The 23,692-nt window shown below is 50.5% G+C and overlaps 1 protein-coding gene across 2 annotated transcripts in view; it reads left to right on the top strand.

Annotated features, from left to right (window-relative positions):
• Positions 1-602: 602 nt before the first annotated feature.
• The window catches only part of LOC119966290 (aromatic-L-amino-acid decarboxylase-like), a 211,851-nt gene continuing 188,761 nt past the window's right edge, over positions 603-23,692 (top strand). Inside the window, exons 1-5 of one of the 2 annotated variants that reach the window (XM_038797745.1) lie at positions 603-1,004; positions 1,778-2,000; positions 2,551-2,664; positions 4,745-4,864; positions 11,580-11,714. In XM_038797745.1, coding sequence (XP_038653673.1) covers positions 1,800-2,000; positions 2,551-2,664; positions 4,745-4,864; positions 11,580-11,714 — 570 coding nt within the window. In that variant the 5' untranslated portion in view covers positions 603-1,004; positions 1,778-1,799. The remainder of the gene's footprint in view (positions 1,005-1,777; positions 2,001-2,550; positions 2,665-4,744; positions 4,865-11,579; positions 11,715-23,692) is intronic. The other variant, XM_038797746.1, reaches the window with a different exon arrangement.

Genomic DNA, 23,692 nt, shown 5'->3' on the forward strand with positions numbered 1-23,692 from the left:
GGTCACTGTCCGTGTGGAGTTTGCACATTCTCCCCGTGTCTGCGTGGGTTTCACCCCCACAACCCAAAAGCAACTGTGCTAACCACTGTGCTACTATGCTGACCTTATATAAGCTTTAATTAATCAGCTCATTATTTTATTCAATTAATTATTTTCTTTTAGATATTAATTTTCTAACAAATTCCTGTACTATTTTAAACTTTCAGAAAATAGACTTACCCTGGATATTTACAAGATACTTACCAACAATTCATTCCCTCCCCTGCAGTAGAGCAGAAACCAATTCTTACAGGGTGGAAACGTTAGAAAAAGCAAAGGAGTCCTTCCCCTCCTCTCATCCCTGAACTCTCTTAAACTTCCTCACTCCATTTGCACAGTCATTATCCGAAAACGGTGTCCGCATATTTTAGATTCCCCAAACAAGGGGAATAATCTGTCAGCTCCTTTGGGATCTTGTATGTTTCAATGAGATCACCTCTCATTCTTCTAAACTGCTCACATTCTAAACAAGGTTAATTGCCTATTTAAGGCCCATAGCTGGCAACAGGAAATCCTTCGATGGTCTTCCCACCTCAGGTTTATTCAGTGTGGAAATGGGAAGGTGGTGATAAGCCCCCTCACCTTCCTGTCTGATGAAATACCACCAAAGTTGCCGAGTGGAAGGGGTCAGACATTCTGCCCAGTGATTCTACAAGGAGCTGGACAATGGGATTAGGATTAGGCTCTCTTTCAGTGAGCACAGGCACAATGAGCCGAATGTCCAAAGTTCTTTGATCCAAGCAATGTCGGATGTTGCATTATTAGACTGCTAAATCCTGTTTGCAAATCCGAAGGGAGGGGGAGCTTGATCCTTTTAGTTGACAGGTGGAATTCGAAGCTTCAGGGCTTCCTTCCTGTCTCTGATTGGCTGGGACTGCGACTTGTGTTTCTCTCACTGTATAAGAGAACATTTTGCCTGAAATCTCAAAAAGACAAAGTGCATGTCAGCGTCATTGTGAGCACATGTGAGTACAGTACCTTCCACATGAAAACGTGTATCAATATTTTCAATAGCGGACCCATACACTTTGAATACCAGTTTAATCGCCGTTAAACCAAGCAAGCTACTGCACAGCGTAAAACGGCGTTTAATAGAGATTAGAATTGTAAAGTCAACCATGTTAAATGTAACAAGGCAATGTTAACAGATGTTACAATGAGTAAAATAGACTGTTTTATACATTTGCAATTGGGTTGGTGAAGCTGGGTAGGCGCGCAGGGAATTACACAAATAGTTTGCAACAATTGAATTTGACCTGGAGACAATCACTTTACCTTTGAAGGGACGTGCGCTCATTTTGATGTCAGCAGTTAGGTAATATCATAGAATCGACAGTGCAGAAGAAGGCCATTCGGCCTATCGAGTCTGCACCAGCCCTTTGAAAGAGCACCCAACTTAAGGCCACACCTCCACCCTATCCCCGTACCTCAGTAACCCCACCTAACCTTTTTTTGTTTGGACAGTTAAGGGCAATTCAGCATAGTCAATCCACCTAACCGGCACATTTTTGGACTGTGGGAGGAAACCGGAGCACCTGGAGGAAACCCATGCAGACATGGGGAGAAAGGGCAAACTCCACAGACACCCAAGGCCCGAATTGAACCTGGGTCTGTGGAGGTGTGAAGCAGCAGTGCTAACCACCATGCCACCACTGTATAGATTTCCCCGTGTTTCTTTCAGCTGTGCAGTAATTCCCGATTGTTTTATTTTTAATGAAAATTCTGCATTTCCCTTTAGTTGGAATCTGAAGTAAAAAGCCATGGATTTGGAAGAATTTCGAATGAGGGGTAAAGAGATGGTGGATTATATCATTGATTACTGGGAAACCATCGAACAACGTCGCGTTTATCCGGCAGTGCAGCCCGGGTATCTGCGACCCCTCATTCCGGACAGCGCACCCCAGGGACCCGAAAGCTTTGAGGACCTGATGGCGGACATTGAGAGAGTCATTATGCCGGGGGTGAGCAAATTTAGCCCTGATTTTTAAACTTCTGCATAAACCTGCTCCCTGGAATTAAGAAATGCTGAAAACATTATTCCCAAACTACCTGTTGCCATGTGTTTGAATGACAAGATCAAGAACTGACAACTTGGAAAGTCACATTGTGTAAGAATTAAACCAAAAACCCAGTTATCATAGCAGGCAGCAGTAAATATGGATTGGGATTTAGTTTATTTTTTCTCGAAGCCCTCCAGTGCAGAAGGAGGCCATTCGACCCATCGAGTCTGCGCTGAACCTCAGAAAGAGCACCCCACTGAGACCCAATCTCTCACCCTATCCCCCTAACCCAACCCAAACTTTGGGCAATTTAGCATGGCCAATCCACCTAAGCTGCACATTTTTGGACTGTGGGAGGAAACCCACACAGACACGGGGAGAATAGGCAATCTCCACACAGGGTTGATTAGTGAGATCAGTGAACATCACATTGGCGATCGGTAGGAGTTTTTTGACACCTCCTTTTGTAATGTACATTGTATTTAATGTAATCATGTGTTTTCGTTCTCAGGTAACCCACTGGCAAAGTCCTCACTTTCATGCATATTACCCCGCCGCTGTCTCCTTACCTGGTTTTCTGGGTGACATGTTGTGTGGTGGCATCGGTTGCGTTGGATTTTCCTGGGTAAGAACCCTCTTTCTGTTTTACACACCACATTTAGTGAATACGGACGAATGCATTCAAACCCGTCAGTTAGTATAGTGCAATGGCACCGAGTGAGCGTTTTTTCTCCTGTTTATCATGGCTGTTCTTTTTCTTAAAAAAAACAATTTTGGAGGAAACATTATTTGGTGTTGATACCAACTGCCCGAGTTCATGTAATCGTCAGGACATTGTTTTTCTGTGCACAAGAGATTATTGCAGATTGAGAAAGTTGCAAATCAATAACAGATCAATTTGACAATATTGTTAAACTGCTCCTTGGCATACTATTTTTATTTAAATTTTTTTAAAAATAATTTTTATTGAAAAATTTTGAATTTATACAACAATAACGCACCATAGTAAAATACCAAAGATAACAATAATATTAACAATCATAAACATTCGCCCCCACCCCCATGCACAACACAGCATTTTAACAACAACGCAAATTAATACAATATAAAGTTACAGAATAGAAACTACAATAAGGAAACCCCCCCCCCCCCAAGTGTTGCTGCGTGCCCTCTTCCTCCTCCCCCCCCCCCCCCCCCCCCCCCCCATAACGCTGGGTGACGATACTTGGAAGATTGCAGCACAGTGAACGGGAAAACAAATCGCTTTTTACATCTTGCTGTGAGAAAATAGTTGAAATACGTATTTAACAGTTGGTGGGGTATAAATTTAGGGTGTTAGTTAATCTTGCAACAATTCCCCAGTGACAGGCAGGTCCTCATTGGTATAATAGAGGGGGGGGGAGGAGGAAGCCCCCCCCCCCCCCCGGCAGAAGCCAATCGTTCCCGAGAAGAAAAAATGGGACATAAGTGGCAGAATGCAGCTCTTTGCACTTCTCTTCCCCATTGAGAATGATATCCCAAATCCTTTTTCTACTTACTCCTTTTCCTCTTCACATTCACTCATAACTTGTCCCTTCTCCTTTCTCAACAAAGTGGGAACAAAGTCCCAGAGCGAGCACGTTTAGCCCCGTGTTTCCCGGCGCTAGTAAGCACCGATAAATATGTGAGTATACAACGTGAATCGCATTGTATAAGGGGCCTCAGCGGGGAACGCCAAGGCCACACATAGCCTAGTTCTGTATACTGAGGAGCTCCACTCGCCGGAACTCCTCAGATGTCCCGAAAGACCTGCTGTTAGGTAATTTGGACATTCTGAATTCTCGCTCCATGTACCGCCATCTTCACCGGGACAATGCCTCCTTCGCCAGTACCTTCGTTGCTGCCATCATTTCCTTCCTCATCATGTGTTTGACAAACTGCTTCTCAAATTCCACAACCATCACCTCGGTCATCTTCTCTGCTGTGAAGGGCGTGGCTCCACCCAGTGACCCAGCCTCTGCCATCTTTCCAGCTCTGGGCTGACCCTTTCGCTCGATGGTGAACCTTCGTTTGCCCTCGCCTTCCCGATGGCTTTATTCTGATTTTTAGACTGCCCCCCCATTATGACTTCCTAATCCTGTTTGTTTAAAAATTGCCCCTGGAATCGGGCATTAAGTTCCCAAAAAAAAGAGCATTGAGCAGGTGCTATCCAACGTGCAATTTCCTCCTACATGCCGCCACCAGAAGTGCCAACCTTTTTTATCTAAAACACATCCTCACAGTAGTGCGAAGATGCTTTATTTTGTCACTTCTGTTTTCTTCAGCAACTCAAATAGTGAGCACTACTAAAACAATTTGGCCGTGAATTTCCTTCGTGTTCTTTCTGCACCAATATCACAATTTCAGTACATGTTCAGCAGAAAGCCCCATTTTGTGTGACCGAGTTGGAAAAGCCCCAGGTGAATTTACCCTCTATCTTAAACAAGTGAGACCATTTTTTGCTCTTTTTGGAATGGGCAGTTGGGGGTGGGCAACAAATGCTGGCCTTGCCAGTGATGCTCACATCCCGTGAAGCAATAAAAAAAATACTTACTTTGTTTGCGAATTTAATGTGGCTCATTCAAAAGCTATTTTATTTTGATCAGTATTAGTTAGAACAATGTTGTGATCTATGACTTTTATGTTTAGCTCATGAGATGTAAGCAAATTCCTGGTTTTCCCTTCAGGCTTCGAGCCCCGTATGTACGGAGTTAGAGACTGTGATGCTTGACTGGCTGGGGAAGATGCTGAATCTGCCTGAAGATTTTCTAGTTGAGACTGGTGGAGAAGGTGGTGGAGTGATACAGGTTAAAAAAAAGACTCAATAATAGATTATAAAGATTGCAAACTTTACAATTGCATAGGGATTGCTGGGAAAATAAGGGTGAATTCATAGCACCTGTCATTATTCGTGAGTACAAAATTCAGCAATTTATGACCGAGAAGCAATCATGTCAGGAGTAGTGAAATACATTAAATTGCTGGACAATTTTTGCCACTCCACATATAGCTAGTAAATACAATGAATTCATTGCCAATCTTCACAAAAGTCACAAGTATGAATGAATCACTCCATAGCCATTTAGGGCAGCAGATTCACGTTGTTAAGATAATAATGGCTTGATCTGAACTCAATCTTGAAGGCCCAGACAAGGAACGATTAAACCTCCCAAGTTTCACTCCTGTTGGTAGAAAATTGTTCTGGAGAATTTTAAAATGTATCTCTCTCATTTCCCGTTTATTTATTTCTCTCTCTTAACCCAGCCTTTCTTTCCCTCACTTTATGTATCTTTTTGAATCTAATTACCCTACTTCCTTCGCTGTAGTTGTGTCCCTGTCCTTTTGTGCCATTGATGAAGGAGATAGACTGTTGAACACATTGTTGACGAGGTGTAGGAACCAGAAAGTGAAGGCTTACCGCTGGACTCCAAATCCTCAACTACAGCCAGAAAATGTCCCATTCTTTGTGTCTCTTCAGAGCATGATCCTGTTTTATATTGATGCTTTAATTCGGAAAACATACATTTGAATCAGTGGTTCAGTCAAAAACAAGGGGCAGGATTCTCCGTGAATCGGTGCGATGGCCCAAACCCGGCACCAAAAACAGCGCGAATCACTCCGGCGTCGGGCCCCCCGAAACGTCGCAAATTCTCCGGCCGGGAATGGGCTAGTAGCGGCGTGACGCCATATGCGACAGTATCACCCGTCACGGACGCGCACTGCATAAAAGACGATTCCCCCCGGAGACCTGGCAAAATGTCCGCACGCCGCGCCTCTCGAAGTTAGATCACCCACTGCCTGCTCCCCTTTCCCCTTCCCCCATATCCCACCCTTCCCCTATATCCCCCCTTCCCCCATATCCCACCTTCACCCATATCTCCCCCCTCCCCCCATATCTCCCCTCTCTCCCATACCTCCCCCCTCCCACCACCCCATATCTCCCCTCCCCCATATCTCTCCTTCCCCCATATCCCCCTCCTTCCCCCATATCCCCCTCCTTCCCCCATATCCCCCTCCTTCCCCCATATCCCCCTCCTTCCCCCATATCCCCCTCCTTCCCCCATATCCCCCTCCTTCCCCCCATATCCCCCTCCTTCCCCCCATATCCCCCTCCTTCCCCCCATATCCCCCTCCTTCCCCCCATATCCCCCTCCTTCCCCCCATATCCCCCTCCTTCCCCCATATCCCCCTCCTTCCCCCCATATCCCCCTCCTTCCCCCCATATCCCCCTCCTTCCCCCCATATCCCCCTCCCTCCCCCCATATCCCCCTCCCTCCCCCCCATATACCCCTCCATATCTCCCCCCATATACCCCTTCCATATCTCCCCCCATATACCCCTTCCATATCTCCCCCCATATCCCCCTCCATATCTCCCCCCATATCCCCCTCCATATCTCCCCCCATATCCCCCTCCATATCTCCCCCCATATCCCCCTCCATATCTCCCCCCATATCCCCCTCCATATCTCCCCCCATATCCCCCTCCATATCCCCCCCCATATCCCCCTCCATATCTCCCCCCCATATCCCCCTCCATATCTCCCCCCTTCCCCCATATGGGGGCTATAGGGGGAGAGGGGGTATGGGGGAGGGGAGACAGACACGGCCCATCAGGCACACAATGCCCCCAGGACGTTCCAGGGTGGCCACGAGACAGACCCAGAGCACCAGGTGGACGCCGCCCGAATCTAGTGTGAGTGCAGCGACGCCAGTGGGCCACATCCAGCGATGAGGAGGGCAGCCACAGCATCAGGCCCCTGTCGCAGCCGACCCAGGACACTGACGCACACGACACCCACACACAGGGGACGGATGGACAGGAATCATCTCTCCAGGGGACCCCGGACTTCGGGTCAGATGAGGAGCATGCCATTACGCCACTTCTATCTCCTGTACCCTCCACCATCGCAGAGACACTCACCTCGGTTGGGCACTTTACCAATGAGGCATCTGAGATACTGACTGGTGCGCATAACACAGCCATCCCGGTACAGCAGGTGGAGGCAGGAGCAGCCGAGGGGCCAAGCGGTCGGAGGGAAGCCTGGCGCAGGCAAACATCTGCCGCCCAGACGGGTTCGGGGTTCCTGGAGTTGCTACACCCACCCATAGACCCGATGCAGTCACGGACCAAGGGACGAACGAAGGGGGTGATGGCTGGCTTATGGTGGCTGCAGACGAAGGTTGAGGAGTCCACCCATGTGCAGAGCAGGTAGTGGTGCCAGTCATGCGTGCCACCCAGGCTGACACCGCACATGGCATCTGTGGTGGAGGCAATGGGTGTGACGGTGTAAGACATGGGCCAAAGCCTGCAAGGTGTGGGGCTTTCTGTGTAGGCGACGTCCGTGGCCCAGGACATGGCTGCCCTCTCACAGGCAGCCATGAGCTAGAGCCAGCAGCAGATCGCAGAGGCGCTCAATGCTGTGGCCCAGTCTCAGCAGGCAATGGCCCAGTCTCAGCAGGCCATCGCTGAGGGCATCAGCGCCATTGCCCAGGTGCTGGCCGGCGTCGCCCAGACACAGACAGGGATGGCCAACTCCCTGAGCTCCATGGCTGCAAACTTGTTGGCCCTTGTTGATACCGGGGCGGGCCTCCAGGACTGGCAGCGCCAGGTGTCGGGGGGGCATCGGGTGCTCGGTCCGTCTGCAATCCCGACCCATGTAGAGACCCGGGGGCTATCGGGCACCCCAAGGGGGGAGGAGGAGGTGCTGGGGCCCGTTCCGGGTCCCCCGGTAAGGGAGGTCCCGGAACACCGGGACACCTCGGACTCTTTCCCCACCCCCCCACACTTCCGCCCCAGGTGCATCTGGTGGGCAACGGGCAGGACAGGCTGGCAGCTCGCCATCCCAGTCTCCCGAGCCGCAGCCTGGCCCATCTAGGCCGGACCGCCCCAGGAAACGGCCGTCAAAGTGGTCCCTAGTCACAGGGCAGGAATCACAGGAGTCCACCTCCAGTTCTGCTGTACCATCTGGGGAACCACCTCGATCAAGGCCAAAAAATTAGACACTGAGTAAGTTGGCACGGGTGCAGGGCACAGATTAGTTCTGGGGCTAGAGCATGTGTTTATTATTAAAATCACTTTCACACCTACAGAAGCTGCCTTCGTGCTCTCCCCGATGTGTGCGGGGGTGTGGTGTGAGTTGAGCGCGTGGGTGTGTGAGGGGTGATAGAACATCAGCCTCAGGTGAGTGTGCCCCCCCCCCGGTCACACTCTCCACCCCCCTGGGCAGACGACGGGACTGTGCGCTGCCGTGTCACGGCCGCATGCAGGGACGGTCCGGGTGGAAGGCGGTACCGTGGCCATGGGTTAGACATTGTCCAATGGATATAGCGGTCCGCAATGGCATATAGGGTGTCTGCTACTGCACGGGTGCATCGATGCCTGGGAGATGCCGGACCGATCCCCACTCGACGCCTGGAATGACCCCGTGGCATATAAGTTCAGGGCCACCGTAACCTTGACAGCCACAGGGAGAGGGTATCCTCCCCCAGTGCCATGCGGTGCCAGGTGTGCCACCAGGTGGCAGATGTGTGCCATGGTTTCCCGGCTCATCCGGAGTCTCCTCCTGAATGCCCTCTGCGTGAGGCCCTGGTACGACGAGCGGGGCTGGTACACACGGGGCTTCATCGGGTGTCTCAGTCGCCATGGCACCACCACCACCTCTTCCTCCTCTTGTCCTGACGGGTGGGCAGCCCTCCAGCCTAGGCGGCTGCCACCTGCCTCCCTGCAGCACTCTCCTCTGCGGCAGCCTCCGCCGCTTCTCTGGCACGCTCCTGCTCCAGCTCCCCCAGGGCAACATGTAGAAGTGTGGCTCCTGCCACGGCGGCCAACATCGCTGGGTGATGACCAAACATAACGGCCAGCAGGGGATGGGGGGTGGGGGTGAGGGGGATAGACGACATGTCACCATAGCCCATACACTTCCCCCGCAGCCAGGTGCCATGGGCTGCATGGTCGCGGCTGTTGCCAGCTGGCACATGGCCAGGCGGACAACCCCCCTCCTCGGCACGCACCCTCCCCAACACACACCCCCCCCTTCCCTGGCACGCACCCTCCCCAAAAGCCCCCCCGCCTCCCCTGCACGCACCTTCTCCAATACTCGCCCTCCCTGCCCCCCCCCTCCTCCCCAGCACGCTCCCTCTCCAACCCCCCCTCCCCTCCCCCTCCAGCCCCTCCCCCTCCAGCCCCTCCCTCCCCCAGCCCCTCTTTCATCCCCCAGCTCCTCTTCCCACTCAGCCCCTCTCCCCCCCAGCCCCTCTCCTCCCGCCCCAGCCCTCTCCCCGTCCCAGCCCCTCCCTCTCCCCCCCAGCCCCTCTCCCCGCCCTAGCCCCTCTCCCCGCCCTAGCCCCTCCCCTCTCCCCGCCCCAGCCCCTCTCCCCACCCCAGCCCCTCTCCCTCTCCCCCCTGCCCCACTCCCTCTCCCCCAGCCCACTCTCCCCCACAGCCCCTTCCTCTCTCCGCAGCCCCTCCCTCTCTATCTGCGGCCGTGCCGTCACTTCTCCAAATGAATCAGCATTGAAGTGCTGATAATTCGTACAACATCACATCAAGGGCAGCTGAGTTCTGAGGCAGTGGGTGAAAAAGCCTGCCTCAGTTCTCTGCAACTTCGCCACACTTGTTTCCTTACACTTCCCACCCTTTAGCCTTCGCCCCTCACGACTTCACCACCCACCCACTCCAAATGCCATCCCATTCCCCTGGCAATCCCAATACCAACTCCTGCCTCCTACCCTACCCTCACATTCTCCATTCCAACCCACCCAAACTCCATGGCACTTCAATGCTGATTCATCCAGTATACAATATGCACAGAATCAATGCACCCTATTATAATAACTGGATGATTTTTAAAAGCGGTTTCGCACATGCCATTGTTACTGTCGCATTCATTGGCCCTGCCCGTCATTTTCACATTGTTTTGTGGTCTGTGAAAATTAGGCCCATCATTTCTGCCTTTTTCTTTGGTAATCCGTGTATAACACCAAAATCCTTTCCCCCTTTTATGGATTTTTATAAACCTGCAATCCTCTATCTGATTTCTGTCAATTTTCCACAGCTATGTATATCTATACCAGCAGTTTTCATGTTGTTCCATGTATAGTCATCTCGGACTAAGCTACAAAGCTGTAAGTGATCAAGGAAACTAGAACCGGTGTTAAAAGAAAACCAGTTACAAAGTGTCTTAATAGTGTTGATTATGAATGCACACTGTAAAACGTCCCCATATATTGTAACATACTAATCCATGAATAGAGCCTTTGTAACTTTTCAATTTTCGTAAATATGAAATGAAAATCGCTTATTGTCACGAGTAGGCTTCAATGAAGTTACTGTGAAAAGCCCCTAGTCGCCACATTCCGGCGCCTGTCCGGGGAGGCTGGTACGGGAATCGAACCGTGCTGCTGGCCTGCTTGGTCTGCTTTATAAGCCAGCGATTTAGCCTTGTGAGCTAAACCAGCCCCTAGTGGCACAAAATTGAAAAATGTTACTGCTATTGCTTTGATGCAAGCAACACACAAACCAGGAAATCCTCTACTCCACCACCTTATCATGGGCATTTAGGGTTGGGCAATAAATGTTAGCTGAGCCAGCAATGTCCACATCCCATGAAATAATAAAAGAAAAAGATCTCCCGCCTGCAATGAACAACATAAGTTCATGCTCACTTTCCTAGCCACTAATAATGTCATTCTTGTCCTGCTCTGAGGCTGTAACTGTGGCTGTAGTATGTAGCAGATTTCAGACCTTCTTGAAGACATCTGACACGCTGATTGAATACTTACTCCCTGAGAACCCTGAGAACCTTGGCAGATATGGCCTTCAGCTTAAAGTCTTTCTCCCCAGCCCCTTTCTCCGTCTTCCAGCAACTCGGCTTGCTCTCTGTTGCCTCTGCTTCCTCTTTCTACAATGCTGTCATTCAAGAGGGAAGAAGATTAAGCGTATGCATGTTTGGGAACAAGTGATTTGTGTGAAATCCTTGAAGTATGGACTTAATTATGCAGCACACCATTCCTGGTAGACGTCAACAACTTCAAAGAACTTCAGAAACCACTAAACACTTGCACAATTGCAGCATAAACCAATGGAAAACCATCAGCAACTAACCTGAAAGAACAATTTGAATTGAATTGGTCCTTCTTGCTGCTGAATGCATGTTCACTTGTGTGGGGTTAAGAGAAGGTGTTTGCTGGACCATAAAGTTCCAAGATAGCAGTGCCAGCATCCAATTTGTGTGATCAATTGATTAATGTTACAATCTGCCTCCTCGGCATACTTCAGGTTCATGCTCCCTGCACATGCATGAACAGGCTCACCAAAATGGTGCTTGGTGCAGCTTATACCCGAATTTGCGCATTTTTTGATCCATTAGTGGGATGAGTGTTGTTGATGAGGTGCAACTATGAATACCATTCTTAAGCCAAAATCATATTTGTGGCATGGAAAGCAGTGCTCGAAGGGAGTACTATGTGACTTGTAACTGTTTAAATGTTGGCAATTCATGGTTATTAAATTTTTATTTAGAGCTCAGCCAGTGAAAGTACATTGGTGGCACTTCTTGCTGCAAGAAAGAAGATGATTACACAAATGCAAGCTAAATGTCCTGATCTTGGAGAACACACCATCATGTCAAAGCTGGTGGCTTACACATCCGAGGAGGTGAGTGTTGATCTGTTCTTTTCTTTGAACTTACCTTATCAAATATTAAATGTCACTATTCAACCACCCGTAAGTTATGTATAGTTTTATAATAGATAAGGATTGTTGGCCATGAATGTGAACAAGAGAACTGAACTTAAACAGAATTAAAAAATAATATTAAGAAGTCATTATTTTCTGGAATTACTTTTTTTGTAAAGTTCAGGAAATAAAATGTGTCATTGTTCTGTACTTAGTAGGTTTGGGCTTCAGGAGATCCACAACTAAAAATGTGCTAAATTGCGCCAACTCGGCCAATTATTAGAATGTAGATATCAGCTTGGATATTGTGCAAAGGATTTGCCACAAATATAGTGGAATTCATATTTAGCTGTTCAGAAACATGGCAACAACTATATCTCAAACTACAGTCTCAAAAAGTGGAGTGGGGAGTGCGAGATTGGGGATAGGTAGTTGGATCGCCGCCCCCACACTTGTGTTAACAGTAGTTTGAAGGCACTTCTGGAATATTCTTAGACTATCCTGGAAATCCCACTCAAAACCTTTAATGATCTCATTCCCTGCTTCCACTGAGAGATCATAGCAAATTGAATAGGATTGGATTGGATTTGTTTCTTGTCACGTGTACCGGGTTACAGTGAAAAGTATTTTTCTGCGAGCAGCTCAGATCATTTAGTACATGAAAAAAAAAGAAAAAGAAAATGCATTATAGGGCAACACAAGGTACACAATGTAAATGCATAGACACCACCATCGAGCAAAACATACAGGAGTGTAGTATTAATCAGTCAGTCCATAGGAGGGTTGTTTAGGAGTCTGGTAACAGCAGGAAGAAGCTGTTTTTGTGCCTGTTCTCAGTTTTTGTATCTCCTGCCCGATGGAAGAAATTGGAAGAGTGAGTAAGCTGGGTGGGAGGGGTCTTTTATTATGCTGCCCACTTTCCCCAGGCAGCGGGAGGCGTAGATGTAGTCAATGGATGGTACGTAGGTTCATGTGATGGACTGGGCTGTGTTCACGACTCTCTGAAGTTTCTTGCAGTCTTGGGACGAGCAGTTGCCATACCAGGCTGTCATGTAGCCAGGTAGGATGCTTTCTATGGTGCACCTGTAAAAGTAGGCCATACAGCCCTCAAGCCTTTTCCACCATGAATAAGATCATGGCTGATTTGATCGTGTTCTTAACTTCACATTCCTGCCTTCCCCCATAACCCTTGACTCTCTTGTAGATCAAATATTTGTCCTGCTCGGCCTTGAATATATTCAATGGCTCGGCCCCCGCTGCTGAAATTTGCAAAGACGAACGACCCTCTGACAGAGGAAATCTTTCCTCATTTCCATCTTAAATCAGAGACCTCTTATTTTTGAATTATGCCCCCTAGATCTAGATTCCCCCACAAGAGGAAACATTCTCTCAGTAACCACCCTTTGAAACCCACTCAGAATCTTATATGGTCTCAATTTATGTCCGTAAGGAACCCAGATGCTGGTGCAAAACACACTTCCAGTCGCGATTGGAAGAAGGGGATGGGGCAGAAAGGGGTGAGGAGAGGGAATGGGGTAGGGGGGTGAAACGCAACAGGTAGAGGAAGGTAAAGATCACTCTCGGGGAGCCACCACACTAGCATGTGAAGTAGGACAGGGAAGTGAGGGGAGGCGGCACGGCACAGCACACCTCCCAATGGGGAGAGAGTGCTTGGCAGAAGGAGGGGGGGAGAAAACTCTGGATGGGGGAAAGCAGAGATGAAAAACAGGGATGGGGAGGGGAAGAGGCTGAGGGGCATGTGGGGGATGAGGCCTGCAGGGGAGGAGGAAAGGGGGGACACAGGCTCAGGGGAGAAATTGACGGTTGGGGGAGGGTAGAACACTAGCTACGACAGATCGCCCAAGGCGACAACAGAAACAGCGGCACCGCAAACATCCATCTTGGAGGGCCTGCAAACAAATGGAAATCCTGGAGTGTACGGCACATCCACATGGCATACACAATGATGGTGGACATCTTGGTTGGCCCCTGGACAAAAGGAAACCCCGGGTGTGCAGGGGTGCAACCAGTTGGTGAGTATTGCGACAGCCGCCATCTTGGATGCCCCCCCCCCCCCCCCGCGCGCATAATAGTCACCTGGAATGTCAGGGGACTTGACAACCAGGTGAGAAGATTCAGAGTCCTCGCACATCAGAAAAGTCTGAGAACCGATAGTCTTCCTCCAGGTGACTAACGAACTGCGTACAGGACCCAGCGACAGGCAGGTCCAACCCCAAGTCAGAGAAATTATCAAATATGGTGAAGGAATTGATTGCCTCCATGGAACAGATGGGTGCACACACCCAGGGGAGAAGGAGTTCTTCTTCCCCAGGTACACACAGAGTATATACCAGAATCAACTTCTTCACAATTGGGAAAGCAGTGCTTCCGGGAATAGTGGAGCTGAGTACTCCGTAATCGTAATCTCTGACCACGCTCCACACTACGTGGATGTGAGGTTGGAGACGGGCTGGGCACAGCGCCCACCCCCTATTGAAGCTGGACATGGCCCTCCACGCCAATCAGGCATTCTGCGAACTGATATCACAGGCCAATCGATGGATATGTTACCAACAACCAAAATGGGGAGGTCTCACCCTCCACATTCTGGGAGGCACTGAAGGTGGTGATAAGGAGGGAAATTATTGCATACAAGACATGCAAAGATAGGAAGAAGAGGGCAGCTATGCAACAGCTGGTTGACTCCATGTTGGAAGGAGATCAGTAGTACTCCTCAACCCCGACCGTGGAACTACTGGCAGAAGGGAAAACATTACAGACTTTGATCTGCTCTCCACTGGGAAACCAGTGCAACAGCTCCACCAGACACAGGGTACCTTTTACGAACATAGAGCCAAAGCCTGCCACATGCTGGCTTAGCAGCTGAGAAAGCAGGCAGCCATGAGGGAAATAGCTCAGGTTAAAGACAGAAGCGGCATACTAGTCGCTGCGCCAGAAAAGATCAACGAAGCCTTTGCAACCTTCTACCAAGGGCTGTACACCCCGGAGGGGGACCCGAAGATGAAGAAGTTCCTCCATGGACTGGACATGTCAGTCATGGGGGAAGATAAAAGACAGAACCTGGAAGCACCATTGGAACAGATGGAAGTCATGGAGAGTATTAACTCCATGAGTTCATCCTCTCCAGGGCAGAACGGTAGTACAGTGGTTAGCACAGTTGTTTCACAGCTCCAAGGTCCCAGATTTGATTCCCTGCTTGAGTCACTGTCTGTGCGGAGTCTGCACATTCTCTCCATGTCTGCGTGGCTTTCCTCCGGGTGCTCTAGTTTCATCCCACAGTCCAAAGATGTGCACGTTCGGTGGATTGGCCATGATAAATGGCCCTTAGTGTCTAAAACGTTAGGTAGGGTTTGTCATAGAATTTACAGTGCAGAAGAAGGCCATTCGGCCCATCGGGTCTGCACCGGCTCTTGGAAAGAGCACCCTACCCGAGGTCAACACCTCCACCCTATCCCCATAACCCAGTAACCCCACCCAACACTAAGGGCAATTTTGGACACTAAGGGCAATTTATCATGGTCAATCCACCTAACCTGCACATCTTTGGACTGTGGGAGGAAACTGGAGCACCCGGAGGAAACCCACGCTCACACGGGGAGGATGTGCAGACTCCGCACAGACAGTGACCCAAGCCGGAATCGAACCTGGGAACTTGGAGCTGTGAAGCAATTGTGCTATCCACAGTGCTACCGTGCTGCCCGTTACTGGGTTACGGGATAGGGTGGAGGTATGGGCTAAGTAGGGTGCTCTTTCCAAGGGTCGGTGCAGACTCAATGGGCCAAATGGCCTGCTCCTGCACTCTAAATTGTATGATTCTATGAAGGTGTCAGGGCCGGATGGATTCCAGGTGCACCTGTACAAAAGATTTCTGTCAGCACTGACCCTGCACTTTGCAGGAGTTGTTCGCAGACTGTCTAGTAAGGGGCACCCTACCACCAACACTGGCACCCAAAAAGGACAAAGACCCGATTGAGTGCGGGTCATTCAGGCCTATCTCACTACTTAACGTAGACGCAAAGATCCTGGCATAAGCCCTGGCGAGGCAGCTGGAGATCTGCATGCCAGAGGTAGCCATGGAGGACCAGACGGGCTTTGTCAAGAGCAGGCAACTAACATCGATCATGCGGCTGCTGAACGTGATAATGACCCCATTCGGGGAAAGTACACCAGAAGTCAACCAATTAGTGAGAAACCCAATGAGAGGAGATGCAATTCTGTACCTAAACTTGTGGAATAAAGAAGGGCTGGTGGGTGAAGTGACAGTTGGCGGTACATCTTGCGGATATTCATCACTATTCAGTTAGATTCAGTATACCATGGAAAAGGAAAGAGATAAAGCAGGAGTAAAACATTTTTGAACTGGGGGGAGGCAGATTTTGCAGCAATTAAAAGGAACTTGGCCGAGGTAGACTGGCCAGCACTGCTAGAGAAGAAATCAGTGGAAAACCAGTGGGAAGCATGTGGTGAATGTATTCACCATAGTATAAGCTGTCTGTGTAGCACTGTGGCCTCTGTGGTAATGCGATCTCCTTTCCAGGTATTGTACTGGAACTTGGTGGGCTCTGCCTCTGGCTCCGTCCCCCCCCCCCCCCCCCGCCCCAGGACGGTATATAGACTGGCCGCCTGGGGGCGGCGCTCATTTTGTACAGCAGATACTGGCAGGCTAGTTCTTGGTTAATAAAGCCGAAGTTCATTCACTCTCATCATCTCGCAGCGAATTATTGGTGCAACAATTTATTAACCAAAGCCATCACTATGGAAGCCGCTCAAAAGACTGATAAGCTGGAACTCGACGCATGAGCAGCATGTGGTGGTATGATTAACATAGCTGCCTGCCATTGGTGCAGAACACCGGCTTACCATTGGCCCTGGTAGGTCATGTGCCTCTCGACCGGTTGGTTGAGACCAGTCATGTGACGGCTCCCCGATTGGTCGAGAGGCTGAGTTAACCCCGCCTCCAGGGCGGGGTATAAATACCCAGTACTCCCGGCGGTCGTCCTTCTACTGTAATCGACCGCAGGGCTTAAAATCTAGTATATTAAAGCCATACTTTTGTTCAGCAACTCGTCTCGCATTCAATTGCTGGTACATCACAGCAGAAACCAAGGAAATCACCCACTGGCTCCGCTGTTTGGAGGCCTACCTCGACTCCTTCAGACCGCCTCTCTCCGATGCCCTCAAGCTGCGCATCCTCCATGGCTGTGTGAGCCACCGAGTATCGGGTATGATTCAGGACGTGACTACGTACGAAGCGGCGGTGATGATCCTAAAGAGACAGTTCATGAAGCCCGTGGATGAAGTGTTCGCGTGGCACTTCCTCACTACCTGCCGTCAACGCGCTGGGGAATCGCTCGACGAATACCTAGAGAACCTGACGCTACTCGCCTGCAACTGCAATTGCAAAGCCGTGTCGGCCGAGGAGCACATGAAACTGATGATCCGTGGCTGGGGTCCGGTCGAACTACATCCGGCAGCAGCTGCTGGAAAATGGGGCCACTGACCTTAGGACATGATAAAGCTAGCCACCTCACTGGAGGTGGCCTACCAGAGCCTCAGCGCATTCCCTGCAGACCCAGCGAACCCCTCGTGGGCATGGCCGTCATCCGACCCGACTATATCTCAGATCTGTGCCACACGGTTGCCCGTGCAGCCTGGGGGACCGCCGTGCTACTTCTGTGGGCAGGGCCAACACCCCCGGCAATGCTGCTCAGCCCGCACCGCGACATGCAGTGACTGCGGCAAAAAGGGACATTTTGCCAGAGTCTGTCTGGCCCGGTCCAAAGCCCCGAAGTCGAAAGCACACCAGGCCCGATCCACAGACTCACAGGCCCACAGACCCCACAATGTGGCTGCGTGCCTGCCGGTACTGGCCCCTCCAGAAGCGTCGTCCGCCTCGTGCAGCTCGTGGGGGCCGCCATCTTTGACTCAGCCCGACACGTGTGACCCGTGGGGGCGGCTATGTTGGCCGCCATCTTCAGCACCAACTGGCACGTGCGACCGATGGGGGCGGCCATATTGTTCGCCATCTTCAACCCAGCTGGACATGTGCGACCCGTGGGGGCCGCCATCTTGTGACCTCAATACCTCAGACCACGCAGACTCGGCGCAGTAACCCTCGACCAGACAAAGCCCGCCCACTTATAAAAGCCACAACATTCCCCCTGACGGCTGAGGCACGCTCAGCCTTCAGCCGCATCAAGGAAGACATCGCCAAAGCCGCGTTGTACGTGATGGATGAGTCCACCCCTTTCCGATAGAGAGAAATGCGTCAGACGTCGCCCTGGCCAACACCCTCAACCAGGCGGGCAGGCCAGTAGCCTTCTTCTCTAGAACCCTCCACACCTCCAAGATTCAACACTCCGCTGTCGAGAAGGAAGCACAACCCATCGTGGAAGCTGTGCGGCACTGGAGGCACTACCTAGCCAGTAGGAGGTTCTCCTTGTCACCAACCAACGGTAGGTAGCCTTCATGTTTGATAATGCACAACGTGCAAAATAAAAAAACGACAAAATCTTGAGGTGGAGGATCGAGTTCTTCACCTCCAACTACGATATCAAGTATCATCCTGGGAAGCTCAATGAGCCCTCAGATGCCCTGTCCCACGGCACATACGGCAGCACACAAGAGGAACGACTTTGGGCCTTCCACAATGACCTCTGTCACCCAGGGGTCACCCAGCTCATCCACTTTATTAAGTCCCGCAACCTGCCATGACCAGGGACTGCCAAGTCTGCGCGAGTGCAAACTGCACTTCTACCGGCCAGACAAGGTCTATCTGGTGAAGGCCTCCCAGCCCTATGAGCGCCTCAGTATCGACTTCAAAGTGCCCCTCCCTTCCACCAACTGTAACGTATACTTCCTGACCGTCATTGACGAGTACTCCCGCTTCCCCTTCGCTAACCCATGCCCCGACATGACCTCGGCCACTGTGATAAAGGCACTGCACAGCATCTTCACAGTGTTCGGTTTCCCTGCTTACGTCCACAGTGTCTGGGGCTCCTCGTTCATGAGCGACGAGCTACGTCAGTACCTGCTCAGTAAGGGCATCGCCTCGAGCAGGACTACGAGCTACAACCCGCACGTAAACGGGCAGGTGGAGAGGGAGAACGCGACGGTATGGAAGGCCGTCCTTCTGGCCCTTCGGTCGAGAAGTCTCCAAATTCCCTGCTGGCAGGAGGTCCTCCCCGACGCACTCCATTCGTACAAGATCGCTCCTCTGCACAGCCACGAACGAGACCCCTCACGACCGTTTGTTTGTCTTCCCCAGGAAGTCCATCTCCGGGGTCTCGCTTCCAGCCTGGCTGACTACTCCGGGATCTGTCCTTCCCGGGAAGCATACGAGGAGCCACAAGACCGACCCCCTGGTCGAGAGGGTCTAGCTGCTGCACGCCAACCCCCAATATGCCTACGTCACGCACCAAGACGGACGGCAAGACACGGTCTCCCCCTGGGACCTGGCGCCAGCTGGTTCCCAAGTGGTGGTCCCCACCACCACTTCTCACCAGCCCCCGATCTCTTATGCCCCCCCCCCCCCTCCCCGGGGCTCTTGTACTGTCCAGAGCCTGCACTGCTGCCATCCACCACCCCCCCTACCGCCATCCACACTGCCTCCATCCACCACTCCCCTGCCTATCCCCACACCTCAACCGTCACCGACACACCGGACCGAAGCTCCAGACAACACGCTCCCGGAGTCAATGACTGCAACGCCCATACCCGCCGCACCACCAGAGCTGAGGAGGTCCAGAACAGTCAGGCCTCCAGACAGACTGAACATATGATGAGCCCACTTTCACCCGCGCAGGACTTAATTTTTTTTTAACAAGGGGTGAATGTGGTGAATGTATTCACCATAGTATAAGCTGTCAGTGTAGCACTGTGGCCCAATAGTAATGTGGTCTCCTTTACAGGTATTGTACTGGAACTTGGTGGGCACCCCCCCCCCCCCCCCCCAACCTCCGGACGGTATATAGACCGGCCGCCTGGGGGCGGCGCTCATTTTGTACAGCAGACACAGGCAGGCTAGTTCTTGGTTAATAAAGCCGAAGTTCATTCACTCTCACCGTCTTGCAGTGAATTATTGGTACAACAAAGCACTAAAGAGCGAGATCTAAAGAGTAGACATTCACAAGAGGGTAGTGGAGTCTGGAATTCGCTGCCCAAGTTTGTTATTGAGGCAGAGACCCTAAACTCTTTTTTCGAAAAAGTATCTGCATCTGCACCTCAAGTGTTCTAAGCTTCAGGGCTATGGACTGGGTGCAGGAAGGTGGGATTAGAATGGGCATCTATGTATCCTTGGGCTGGCATGGACAAGATGGACTGAATGGCCTCCTTCTGTGCTGTAACTTTTTTATGATTCTAAGTGATCATCTCCCTGGACGTAGAAAAGGTCTTCGACAGAGTCAAGTGGAAGTACGTCATAGAGATACTGGAACGGTTTTGGCCAGGGATCATCTCCTGGGAAACTACTGTGCTGTGCTCCCCTGGTGAGCGAATGGACAAAGACCACCAGTTCTAAATACTTCCAGCTGCACAGAGGCACGAGGCAAGGATGTCCATTATACCCGCTGCTATTTGCTCTGGTAATCGAGCCACTCGCAATTGCCCTCCGAGCGGCAAAGGCGTGGAGAGATATTCAAAGGAGGGGGGGGGGGGGCGGGCAGCGAGCATAGTTTGACACTATGCAGATGACTTGCTGCTCTACATCTCAAACCCCCGGTCCAGCATGGAAGGGATAATAAAACTCCCAAAGGAGTTTGGAGCCTTTTCAGTTACAAACGTAACCTGAGAGAGAGCGCAAGATCTCTGTGAACTCACAGGACGGAGGGCTAGAGCTGGGCGACCTGCCGTTTTAAGCAAGCCCAGACCAGATTCTGGTACCTGGGAATCCAAATAGCCCACGATTGGAGACGGATCCACATTTGGAACCTGTCGAGTCTGGAGGAGGAAGTCAAAAAGGGCTGTAGAAGTGCAGTTCTACCACTGGCCGGCCACCACAGAAAGAGTACAGGAGCAGAGTGGGTGAAAATGGAAGAGTTCCTGCATAGGGACATCCCTCTGAGCCTTAGCTACAGCTCCCCCACCTCCTCCTGGGCCAAATACTTGAGGGGCCCCAATGGTAGTAGCCATGCTCCAGATGTGTTACCAAATGAGGCAACACTTTGACCGAACCAAAATGTCCATCATGGCCCCCATCTGATACAACCACAGTGTAATGACTTGGACCAGGCCTTTGAGATTGGCCAATTGGAATACGAGTTCCCTGATTGGTGGCATAATCAGGGAACCTCTTCTTTGTATATAACAGGGAGTGTCAGATCCTCTGCACTCCCAGTATGGACAGCAAGCTGAATGCACGTGATTGTACTGCTGTTGGTTTTGTTAATGAAAGGGCTTCTGCCTCCGTGGACATATTACAGTGGTGATGAGGAAAACGGAATGACGCGGAGGAACCTGCTCATTATCAGCCACCACATATTGAGGTGACGCCATTGACGGGCAAAATGCCTTTATTTGGGAAGTTGGATTCTTTTGACCCTGCAGTGGAAGACTGAGCCCAATATTCAGAGCAGATGAAAGACTTTTTTAGAGCAAACGATATAGTTCCGGATGAAACGGAACAGGTCATTCTGCTGACCGCGTGGCATCCGGCAACCTTTGCCATTATGCGCAGTCTCGCTTTTCTGGAGGCACCGGACACAAAAACCTTCGAGGAATTGACGGGCTTAGTAAAACAGTACTATGACCCTTAGCCACCTCTGATCCTGCGAAGGTACTGGTTTTACTCAGCATTCCGAGACACAGGGGAGTCAGTCACTAATTTTTTAACAAGATTAAAACGATTAGCAGAGGCTTGCGAATTTGGCCTGATGCTAAATGAGATGCTCCGAGACCAGTTGGTGTGCAGAATAAATAATTTAGCAATACAAAAACGTCTGTTTGCAGCGGCCAAACTGGATTGCAAACAAACATTGCAGCTAGCTTTGTCCTTAGAAAAAGCGGAGCACATAAGTTACAGGGTACTCCTATAGAGGTAAATGCCCACACCAGTGCAACTGAGTTAAGGGACTACCACTGGGGGATAGGCAACAGCATAGCCATCCTCACGGGACAACTCGGATACTAAGGAACCCAGGCTCACTTGCAGATCCGCTCACAACCAAAGGAAAATTCGGACCAGACAGACGGCAGCTCCTGCAGCCTCCCGCCGGGCAAGATATTGTCGTTGTTGCCAAAGTTCGGAGGCAGAGAGGAGAAATAGAAATCCAAAACCAACATTTCGGGGAAGGACATGTAGGCCGGAGTACATGAGAATGCACACCCTGGAAGCCCCGCCTACCTCCGATGAAGAACAACTAAGTTGTGTAATGATGGTTAAATCAAATCTAATTAAATTAACCATAAGGCTGAATGGACGTCCAGCATTAATGGAGATTAAAAAGGAGCAGCTGTATCGGTGATAGGAGAAACAGTGTTTAATAAAATCCGCACTGAACTCCAACCCTTATCACTAACAACCCTTATCACTAACTAGGACCTCGGCAAAACTGAGGGCGTACACGGGAACTATTGAGAGTGTTGGGCACAACACATGTACTGTGGCTTGTGGAGAGCAACTGGTTAGGCTGCCTTTAATGGTGGTGGAAGGCTCGGGACTGAGCTTATTGGGGCTCAACTGGCTAAAAGTGATCCAGCTGGATTGGGTAATCATTTTCCAGCTGTAAAATGGCCGCCTGAGTGAACTCCTGTGCAAATACCCAGAGGTTTTCTGAGAAGGGCTCTGAAAAATGAAGGGAGTAAAGGCGACATTACACGTAGATCCAGATGCAGACACAATGCCCGACCGGTACCCTTCGCGTTCAGGGAGAAAGTCGATGCGGAAATGAAGAGATTGGAGCGTGAACGAATAATAAAACTGGTCCAGTTTTCAGAATGGGCAGCACGTGTAGTGCCTATTCTTAAGCCAGACGGCTTGATCTACCTTTGTGGAGACTTCAAACAAACGATTAATCGCTATTTACAACTGGACAAATACCCAATTCCCTGGATTGAGGATTTGTATGCAAAGCGGGCAGGAGGACTCTTATCCTCAAAGCTGGACATGAGCCACGCATATCTACAGCTGAAGTTGGATGAAGAGTCACAAAAATTCTCAACAATCAACACCCTGAAGGGCCTTTTTCAGTACACACCCTTCGGGTATCATCAGCCTGTGCGATATTCCAGAAGACAATGGAGAATATATTACAAGGGTTACCACAGGTCGCCATTTATCTGGACGGGATCCTCATTATGGGAAAAACAAAGGCAGAACACCTGCAAAATCTGGAAGAAGTCCTCAGGAGGTTTTCAGCAGCTGGTGTGCGCCTAAAGAGGGAAAAATGTGTTTTTCCAGCAGCTCAAATAACTTATCTGGGATACAAGGTTGACAAGTCAGGGCTACACCCTTTGGAGGATTGGGTGAGGGCGATAAACGATGCCCCGGCCCCCTAAGGTATTTTTTAAGACTGCCGACGTACTACGGAAAGTTTATACAGAACAGGGCTTCCATTTTGGACGCTCTATGCCAATTACTAAAAAAGGGACAAGCTTGGGAATGGACCGCCTGCCAAGACAGGGCTTTCAAGAAGATCAAACAACAGCTCTCCTCAGAAAACGTCTTGGCACACTATGACCCCTGGAAAGAGTTGGTGCTCATTTGCAATGCATTGCCATGTGGCGTTGGAGCAGTTCTGACACAAAGAGGGCAAAATTGACAGGAATGGCCTATAGCATTTAACTCCAATACTTTAGCAACAGCAGAGAGAAAGTACGCCCAAATCGTAAAGGAAGGACTGGCTGTGATCATCGCGGTGAAGAAATTTCACCAGTACTTGTACGGGTGGAAATTCACGATAATCACAGACCACAAGCCATTGCTGGGTTTGTTGAAAGAA

This window comes from Scyliorhinus canicula, chromosome 5 (assembly GCF_902713615.1).
Source record: "Scyliorhinus canicula chromosome 5, sScyCan1.1, whole genome shotgun sequence".
In the NCBI taxonomy this organism is placed as follows: Eukaryota; Metazoa; Chordata; class Chondrichthyes; order Carcharhiniformes; family Scyliorhinidae; genus Scyliorhinus; species Scyliorhinus canicula.